The sequence below is a fragment of the Poecilia latipinna genome, unplaced genomic scaffold (assembly GCF_001443285.1).
Source record: "Poecilia latipinna isolate Pla-1442-1.1 unplaced genomic scaffold, P_latipinna-1.0 Scaffold4, whole genome shotgun sequence".
Classification (NCBI taxonomy): Eukaryota; Metazoa; Chordata; class Actinopteri; order Cyprinodontiformes; family Poeciliidae; genus Poecilia; species Poecilia latipinna.
Window position 1 is genome coordinate 91191 of NW_015112620.1, and position 9889 is coordinate 101079.

The following is a 9889-nucleotide window of genomic DNA, read 5'->3' on the forward strand; positions in this document are numbered from 1 at the left end:
TCCTCATTGTGTGACATCTTTTTGTATCATTTAAGATCTTTTGTTTTATCTTTACCTACTTTCCAGAAAATGCCACCTGTCTTTTACACTCGATGCCCAAATTTTAGTTTTATTACGATGGCTTATTTCAGCATATTCTTGCATTCTCCCCTTTTAGTATCCTTCGTTTTTTCCAGGTGTCCTATTCTTTTGTCCTTTTTTTTTTTTCCTTACCATTTCTGGATCTTATTTAAAGGGATAGTATAATATGTTTTCCAGCCACATAGAATCACTTTACAGCACAATAAGTTACTTTATATTGTTATAAAGCTGCTGTATATGTCAGATATGACTCCATAATTTAATTCCTTAAAGTTGGGTCTCTTTTAGAAAATCTTGCTCCTTTCAGCACTTCGCCTTAAGAAAGTCTTCACAACATCCCTCTTCTACTAACCCTTTAACAATGATTTTACCAGCATTGCTCTGAGAACTGGCTTGTGTAATGAGGCAGAAGCTTGTGGTTCTTTCTGCTAAATTCTAGACACAAATAGATAATTATGACAATGTGGATTATTTATTTATTTTTTGCAGATTTGTTAAAAATATAAAAATGAGTCACACTATCCCTTTTGGAAACGTGGTGGTGGCAGTATTATGTGGTAAGGATGCTTTTCTTCAGCATGGACAAAAAACTGGACAGAGTTGATACATGACAATCCTGGGATAAAACCTGGGACTGCCACAGATAGCACAACAAATATCCTATAAATCTGGTTTAAATAAATAGTTTTCTTCTTCAAACATAATGCATTTGAGAAAGACTGGAGATGTGATGCTTACAGATGGTCTCATTGCAACTAAGCTACTTGGGAAAGAAACATTTCTCAAGAAAGCTGAAGCCACAACTAAATAATTAAAATGAAAAAGCAAGCCACATGTTTCAGATTTTTATTTTTTTAAAAACATTTGAAAACTAAGTATAATTTATGTTGCACAATGTGCACTATTTTTTGCTGGCCTGCTTCATAAAATCCCAGAAAACAGAAGGCTGTAGTTGCAAGGTGACAAAATATGAAGAACTTAAAGGCGCATTAATATTTTGCAGCTACTGTATGTGAAATCCCACCGCAAGAAGAATCGTTTAATCACCAAAGGCTATGAATGCATTCTTGAAGGAGCAGCTATCTGTTGGTGCAGTTTTGCTTGGGAGTTCAGACTGCTTCCCCCCTTAGTTATCATGATGGTTAAGTTGACTGTAAGCAGATTCAATTCCGTATTGTTCTGTCTTGATGCGCTGCTATCGCTGCGCACGCATGCGCCCTGCTGCACGGCCGTGACTAGACATTCGGTCATAGGAGCGGTGGAGGGGGGCGCTCGAGCCACGTCGGTGAAACAAATCAACGCTTGAAGGCGGATTACAAAGAGGCTGAGGAGACTAATTGCGACAACCGCAGCTTCTTCTTTTCTTTCCCACAAATATCAGGTCGGGAGCGCAGAGATTCGGCCCAGCCTGCCTGTCCTGTTGATGCCGGTAGGTCAGTCAGCACAAGCACAGTCCGCCATTCCCCCCTTTTTTTATGTTTAACTAGACAACCTTCCATGGGCTGATTGAGGAAATTCTCAGCAGCAGGGGCTCGTGTGCATAATTTACTGTATTTCCCCACGCTCGGATCAAGTTCAGCGCTAGAGCCGGCAGTTGTAATTGCATATGCAGGCATCGGGCGGTTTGGTGCAGCGCAGCAGGAGAAAAATCAACATCTGACATTCGTTTGGAAAATTTATCTTTTTTATGCAATTGAGTTATTCTAAATATTATATTATTAAACAGAGATGCGCAGGTGGTTTGGGCAATTCAGCTCCAGTGTCTCTGCATCTACAAGAAATATCAAATAGGCCTAATGACTTTTGCATATTAAATGGCCACTTTTGCAAAGGTTTTCTTCCTCTTTTTGCTCCCTTTCTCCCAGGAGATCCAGGGCGATGTCAACACCTGATCCTCCCATGGGGGGTACCCCCCGTCCCGGTCCATCGCCCGGTCCTGGCCCCTCCCCCAATGCTATGCTGGGCCCCAGCCCGGGTCCTTCCCCTGGCTCCTCTCACAGCATGATGGGGCCCAGCCCCGGTCCTCCTTCCTCTGGACACTCCCAGCCAGTACCCTCCGGATATGGCCCCGAAAATATGCACCCTTTGCACAAAGTAAGGACAAAATACACCCAGGGGTTCCACTTCAACCCTTCATTACTTCAAACAATTTAGCTCCAAAGATGGTAGATACACTGTTATTTTAAGAACAATTGTTTGGAAGCAGGATCTTTTTTTTTTTAAATGTACAAAATGTGTGTATTTGTGCATGAAAACAACAATCTATTTATAATAAGTGACGATACAACTGTGCAAACAACAGAAATGTGTAGATACATGCAGAAATGTTATTTAAAATGAAACATCGCAAGGGATGTCAAAATTCATTGAGTATGTTGGGAGCATCTGCTGGTCTGAAGGATCTATTATTACGATCCTTTGTGCACCTGGGATGCAGCAGCTCAACAAGCTCTTCAGTTCAGCAACAGTTTCATGGATAGAGCGGGAGACATTGTCTAACAGTGATGCCATCTTAACCAGTAGCTTATCTGCCCTCTTGACCTGCACCGGGTCAAGGGGACGTCCTGGCACAGACCTGGCCTTCACTAAGAGACAACATTATAGAAGATGTGCAAGTCTTTCATGTCATCTAAAATAGTTTCATCTGATGACCTCCTTTACCAGGCCAGCTGTCCGAAGTAACCTGTTTTAAAGTGTTGGTCAGATGTTTTTTTTTTATTATTATTTTTTTTATTGACTACAAGTAACGTGTGCCTGTACATTACTTTTCCTTCTTTGTGTTGTTCTTCATCAAATTAGCAAATTAGCTGTGTGTTTTATTTTTGAGAAGCCATTGTGCAGTAACCTCTCCAAGCCTGTCTCTACCAGCTTTATGTGTCAAGAGACTAACATTTTGCCCATTCTTTTTGCAAGTTTACTCTGAATGCAGAGGAACATCAAGGCTGACCACGGATTCACAATTAAGTCTTTACTTTGAGTAGGCAATTCTAGCACACCATTGTACTTCTATGTAAAACATCCAGTTTTAGCTCTGGCTGTAGGATCACTGTCTTTTTGAAAAGATGAACATCCTCCTATTTCTTGCAAGTTTTCTTCAGAATCTTCCACGAAGCTTTATGCTTCCACCACCATTTCAGATCGTTCTTATTGTGTTCTACGTTGCTCACTGTTCTGTTTTGATTTCTCCGCACAGCCCATGGAGGGCATGCATGAGAAGAGCTTGTGTGATGACAGTCGCTTCAGTCAGATGAAGGGGCTTTCGATGAGACAGGGCGGGCACAGTGGCATGGGCCCTCCACCCAGCCCTCTGGACCAACATTCACAAGGTAAATTAGCAACAAAGCTGTCTGAAGCAATGTCTTTCCGTCTAGCGTTGAGTAAGAAGACGAGTGGTGCGCGGCTTATTGCTTGTTACAACATGTGTGAGGCATTGTCTCGAACAGTCTTTTTTTTTTATGTCAGCCTCTAAATAGAAATCATCATGATTTCACAATTCAGTCTAGCTAAAACAATAAAAGCATGTTTAATCACATCATGGCTATGTAATAATTCCTTCTGTCATGAAGACATCCAGGTTTACTACTAGACAGCTGGTCTTGGGTTTAACTCAGGGAGTCTGTCTGAGAAAGCTTTTGAAATAACAGTTGGGCAGGATTTAATGAGGATTGGGTAATGATTCATTATTTTGGAAATTGTTTTGACATTTAGGAATGTGCAGATCACTGATATACTAATATTCCAGCAAGAAAACTAGTACCATCCCAGTCAGCAGTTGATTTGAACATTTGTGAACAGATTGGTTGGGTTTTTGACCTGCTTCTTTTAGCAAACTCACTGAGTAATCTGTTTCTCTTTGCCTTTCTATTTGGGCCTTCCAGGCTACCACTCTCCACTTGGTGGCTCTGACCACTCCAGCCCTGTCGCTTCAAATGGCCCCCCATCTGGTCCTCTTATGCCATCGACCTCCTCCTCATCGTCTTCTGCAGGTTCTGGTTCTGCTTCAGCCTCTCTTGATGGCCCCAATGTAGACCAACATTCCTTGGGGCCTAATAGCCGGTCCGGACCTCCGGGCAATTCTGGACCTGGCCCTAGCCCTGGGCCTAGCCTTGGCTCCAGCGTTCCCAGCCTCGGTTCTGGCCTTGATGGTAGTGGCCCTGGAGGTCCTGGTGGGCCGACTCCCTTTAACCAAAACCAGCTCCACCAACTCAGAGCCCAGATCATGGCGTATAAGATGCTTGCCCGCGGACAGCCCCTGCCGGATCATCTCCAAATGGCTGTTCAAGGAAAGAGGCCGATGCCAGGGATGCAGCAGCAGCAGCAGCAGCCCATGTCCAGTCTGGTTTCTGGAGCGAGTGCAGGACCAGGAGGTGGTCCAACAGGACCAGGATCAGGGCCTGGACCTATGGGCTCAAGCTACAGCCGGCCTCATGGTGAGTCTGCTTATACAGAGTACTCTTTGATTTATTTTATTTGTTTTGTGGCAAGATTTGTGTATCTTTCTGAATCTCTGGAAAAGGTGCACAAAACGACCAAGCTTTTGCATATGTTTTCTCCTAATTCAAAATAATTTTGCTAAAATGCAGTAACTGAACTAGGGATGGTCTGTGTTTTTCCATAACACAGGCATGATGGGTCCCAACATGCCTCCCCCTGGTCCTTCAGGGACCCCAGTTGGCATGCAAGGACCGAATCCCAACGGACCCTCCAAGTCATGGCCTGAAGGTCAGCGGTTGTTCTGTCAGACTGCCAAACGTTTGGAGCCCTGTTACTGAATGTTTATCTTATTTACAGTACTGGTAGGAAAATATAGCACTTCCCCCCCAGCAGTCCTCCTCATTGTAGTCATTGTTTATAAACAGTATAAAATATTGAAGTTGTCTTTAACAGTAATTCCTCTGACAGTTTTCCTTTCCACTTTATCGTTTTAATAATTTCTTTTTTCTTAATCTGCTCAGTACTGACCTATGAATCACTCCAAAGAGTTTTAAGTTAAGAAATAAACCAGCGCAAACAGTAAACTCAGCAAAACAACCAGTTCTGAATTATATCTTTAAAACATGAAATGTCAAATTTAACAAAGTGTTTTTGCTAAGACTTTCTACATGCTCAGCAGTAAAGTGTTAAGATTTTACTTTTTTTATGTTTGCTGTTATTACAGAGGCGGGGCTTTAAGTTCTCCTTCCTTTGCTCATTTCTCTTTCCTTCAGGCCCCATGGTGAACGCAGCGGCCCCCTCCAACACACCCCAAAAACTGATCCCCCCTCAGCCCACAGGCAGGCCTTCTCCTGCTCCTCCATCGGTTCCCCCGGCTGCTTCCCCTGTGATGCCCCCACAGACCCAGTCCCCTGGTCAGCCTGCTCAGCCTCCTCCCATGATGCCTTACCACGCCAAGCAGAACCGCATTACCCCCATCCAGAAACCCTGCGGTCTCGACCCCGTGGAGATTCTGCAAGAGAGGGAGTATAGGTACATTAGGCTCCATTAGGGATCCATCTTCTATTATCACAAGTACTTTTTTTTAATCTCATGGACAGTTTTCTTACACGCTAATGTTAGCATTTTTACTTTTGATATGACTCATTGATAACTGATTTTATGTTAATGCGGTTCAACTTGTTTTCTGGCAAAACGTACAGAATTAGGTGTTGTAACTTTATAACTTTTGGTATTGCGTTTGAGCTGCTTTTTGTGCAGATCTCTCATAAATGGACAAATCTGCTTGTCTGAGCAAAGCAGATGTTTATTATAAATATCACTGTACACAATGAGATACTCTCAGATTGTTAAGGTGAACCCAGTTTCAACAGATCTACAAAATGTTGTGCATGGTCTATCATATGGTTGTGTTAGTTATGTACAAAAGTAGAGCATTATTTATAATAAAAACACAAAGTACACCAACAGCAGGCACCAGGAGTTGAGTTTAATTAGTGACTGCGATGATAACGCCTGGGATCGAATCTGAACATCCCTAAATGAACACAACGATGAATATCCAAGACCCTGACAGCATGTCATTTGCGTTTTCAGGTTACAGGCTCGTATTGCTCATCGCATTGCTGAATTGGAGAACCTGCCTGGTTCTTTGGCTGGTGATTTACGTACCAAAGCTACAATAGAGCTCAAAGCTCTTCGTTTGCTGAACTTCCAGAGACAGGTGGGAACTGAAACATCTTCACCTTCAGGTGTAAAGATGACGCTCTTTTCCTTCACTGTGGATCACAGTTGTGTGGTTTTTTTTGTGCGTCTGAGGTGAGTTTATGCTTGCTGTCCGTAGCTGCGTCAAGAAGTAGTGGTGTGCATGCGACGCGACACGGCTCTCGAGACGGCCCTGGACGCCAAAGCCTACAAGCGGAGCAAGCGCCAGTCTCTGCGGGAGGCTCGCATCACGGAGAAACTGGAGAAACAGCAAAAGATTGAGCAAGAGCGCAAACGCAGACAAAAACATCAGGTAAAAGAGAAACAGGAAGCCACACGTGAAATGATTCTAATAGCTCCTTTAATGCTTTGGGTTTTTGTCTGTCTACGCCAGGAGTACCTCAACAGCATTCTCCAGCATGCCAAAGACTTCAAGGAGTATCACCGCTCGGTCACGGGAAAGATTCAGAAGCTGACCAAAGCCGTGTCCACCTACCACGCCAACACTGAGCGTGAGCAGAAGAAGGAGAATGAGCGCATTGAGAAAGAACGGATGAGGAGGCTTATGGTAAGAAGTGACAGCCGTATCACTACACTATACAGACGTACAAATGACCAAAGGCAGGGGCGTCAAACTCATTTCTGTTCTGAGCCACATTAAGATTATGAATATTCTCGAAGAGCCAGTTGTGGCAAAATATATTGATAAAATGACCCATTAAAGTGTTAAAATACGAATAAGTAGGTGTCCCTGCGTACGATGAGTTTTTTTTTTTTTTTTACATTGAACTTTTTTCATATTAATGTAAATTGGCAGAATACAGATAAAAACTGCTTTAATGTGATGGATAAAATATTTAGAAACACTAATTCTTGGTCTCCAGCTCAACTCTTATCTGGAACCCAGAAATGTGAGCATACAACCCCAGCATTGGCTTCTCTGCAATGGCTGCCAGTTTTCTGATCGGATTGATTTTAAAATGATTTAAAATGGGGCCAAGTCACAAATAACTTGGCCCCAGCTAATCTCCAGGATCTTCTTTACGACCATCCCGTTCCAGAACACTTTGATCAAATAATAAATGCTCCTACGTATTCCCAGAACCAGACTTAAGAGCAGAGGAGTTTGCCCTTCATAGTGTGGAAAAACTTCAGATTGCTCCTGAAAGCTCAGTTTTATTCTTTGCCATTTACACAATGCCTGACATTTTAATTCACCTGTCCAATCTGATTAATTTATTGTGTTTTATTCCCATATCTTTTATTCCAATGTGTTTATTTTACTGGTGGTTTTATGATTACTGTGCAGCAGTTTGGTGCAGTTAGTAGCTGTTTTAACGTGCTTTTTAAATAAAATTGACATTGACAACTGTTTTTCTTGGAAGCTCTATCCATGTGTGTCTCTCTAGAGACTAGAGAGCTACTTAAAAAGTTATGATGGGCTGGATTTAGTCTCCAGGCCTTTTTTATGTCGTCTGAGTCATTTAGAATAACTCTATACCTAATCCCAGTGCAATGATACAATAATGTTAGCAAGAAAAACTCACATTAACTCAGTAAACCGACATGAGAATGAACGACTGTTGAACATCTAAAGAAAAAGTCATTCTCGTGTTTTATCAACACTGTCATGAATCCAGTAAAACGTTACGTCAGGACGCTGTCCCTCAAGACAGCTCTGTGTACGAGCTGCATACAGACCCTCCCATTTCCACCTGTTTTGTTTTCTCAGGCTGAAGATGAAGAGGGCTACCGTAAACTGATTGACCAGAAGAAGGATAAGCGCCTGGCCTACTTGCTGCAGCAAACAGACGAGTATGTCGCCAACCTCACTGAGCTGGTACGAGCCCACAAAGCTGCGCAGGCCCTCAAGGAGAAGAAAAAGAAGAAAAAGAAAAAGAAGAAGGTAAAAAGACGTTTCTAGAAAGTTTGATCTACTTGTAACCTATGTGGAGCTGCTGCTGAGTATTTGAAACATTTTGCTAATAGTTGCATGTCATTGTTTCATGACTTACTGTGTCCGCTTGTGCTGCAGTTAGAGAACGCAGAGGGTCAGACTCCTGCTCTTGGGCCGGATGGAGAGGTGAGGCGAAGGGAGATACAGACCTCTGTAGTGACGTCTTTTCAATAAAAATTAATGATAAATAGCAGATTTGAGAGTGTATTTCTGTACCATATATTACTCTTTATACTGACATTTAAAAAAAAAAAAAAAAACTTGCCTGTGCAAGAGGAATCTGAGATTAAACGTACGTCCTCTTGCAGCCCCTGGACGAAACGAGCCAGATGAGTGACCTGCCTGTAAAGGTCATCCATGTGGACAGCGGCAATATCTTGACGGGTGTGGATGCTCCGAAGGCTGGACAGTTGGAAACATGGCTGGAGATGAACCCTGGGTGAGAACAAATACATGGAGAAAGACCATTTAGTCACGAGACTAAATGTTCTCTCTCTAACTAAATGGGCAAAAGAGGCAATCTGCTCACTAACTTTTCTCATTTTTATTACATGTTTGTTGCATTATCATAATAGCTGTCTGTTTTTATTATTTATTTATTATTTATACAAATATTTATTTGTATTTTATTTAAGTTTCACTATAAAAAAACCCCAAGGGAATATGATTTCACATTACCTAATATGACAACTTTATAAAATTTAACTCAGATCTTCTTTGTTTAGTGAGCTCTTGTGTTTTCTGGTAACGTAAAGAACCTTTTCAGTTGATTTAATTTTGGCAATTGTCTGTGCGTGTTTAGTTACGAGGTCGCTCCTCGCTCAGACAGTGAAGACAGTGAGGAAGAGGAAGAAGAAGAGGTGGGTTGCTTCTCTATGCTTGTTATGATATTGTAGCTGTAGTTACTGCATGCCATCACTGTTCCAGTGTGAAGCAAAGTAACGTCCAGCTGAAAAATTGTGTGGTAGGAAGAAGAAGAGGAGCCTCAACCTTCAGCAGCTCCAGTGGAAGAAAAGAAGAAGATTACAGATCCGGACAGCGAAGACGTGTCAGAAGTGGATGTCCGACATATCATTGAGTGAGTTTATTTGCTTTGATCGTGTGTTAGACACGTTTCAGTTGATATTTTTTGAAGCGAAGCTAACTATGTGTTACGTACAGAAATGCTAAGCAGGATGTGGATGACGAGTACAGCGGTGCAGCGTTCGCTCGAGGACTCCAGTCGTATTATTCTGTGGCCCATGCCGTCACAGAGAAGGTGGACAAACAGTCTACTTTACTGATAAATGGACAGCTTAAACAATATCAGGTAAACACTAAAACCTAAAAATGCAAGTTTCAGTGAATGTTATGCTGAAGCTATAGTTATTTAATGGGATGTTAAGACATCTCTCACAGCAAAGTGGATATCTAATGTTCTGCTCAGTGATAGATATAATAGGAGTTTTGCAGAATATCTCCATGTTTTTAAAGACATATCTGACTCAGCTACAGTTTTTAATAAAATGTCTCTCCTGATGTCTTTTATCTGAAAAAAACTTTCAGAAATCTTAGGCTGATATCAACTTGTTCTTCCTCTGGTTTCATGTGACTTTCTTCTAACATATTTTATTGTAGGTCACGACCCATGATTAAAAAATAAATAAATAAATAAATAAATAACTACATATAACTATATATATATATGCAGTAACTACAGCTACAATATCATAA

At 41.8% G+C, this 9889-nt stretch overlaps 1 protein-coding gene across 2 annotated transcripts in view; it reads left to right on the top strand.

The window, feature by feature from the left end:
- Positions 1-1308: 1308 nt before the first annotated feature.
- The window catches only part of smarca4b (SWI/SNF related BAF chromatin remodeling complex subunit ATPase 4b), a 24761-nt gene continuing 16180 nt past the window's right edge, over positions 1309-9889 (top strand). For both annotated transcript variants that reach the window (XM_015051597.1, XM_015051684.1), the window contains exons 1-15: positions 1309-1510; positions 1947-2175; positions 3275-3407; positions 3960-4511; positions 4705-4803; positions 5289-5547; positions 6112-6238; positions 6359-6532; positions 6614-6787; positions 7952-8125; positions 8255-8302; positions 8485-8615; positions 8979-9036; positions 9145-9254; positions 9338-9485. In XM_015051597.1, the coding sequence (XP_014907083.1) occupies positions 1960-2175; positions 3275-3407; positions 3960-4511; positions 4705-4803; positions 5289-5547; positions 6112-6238; positions 6359-6532; positions 6614-6787; positions 7952-8125; positions 8255-8302; positions 8485-8615; positions 8979-9036; positions 9145-9254; positions 9338-9485 (2403 nt within the window). In that variant the 5' untranslated portion in view covers positions 1309-1510; positions 1947-1959. The remainder of the gene's footprint in view (positions 1511-1946; positions 2176-3274; positions 3408-3959; positions 4512-4704; positions 4804-5288; positions 5548-6111; positions 6239-6358; positions 6533-6613; positions 6788-7951; positions 8126-8254; positions 8303-8484; positions 8616-8978; positions 9037-9144; positions 9255-9337; positions 9486-9889) is intronic.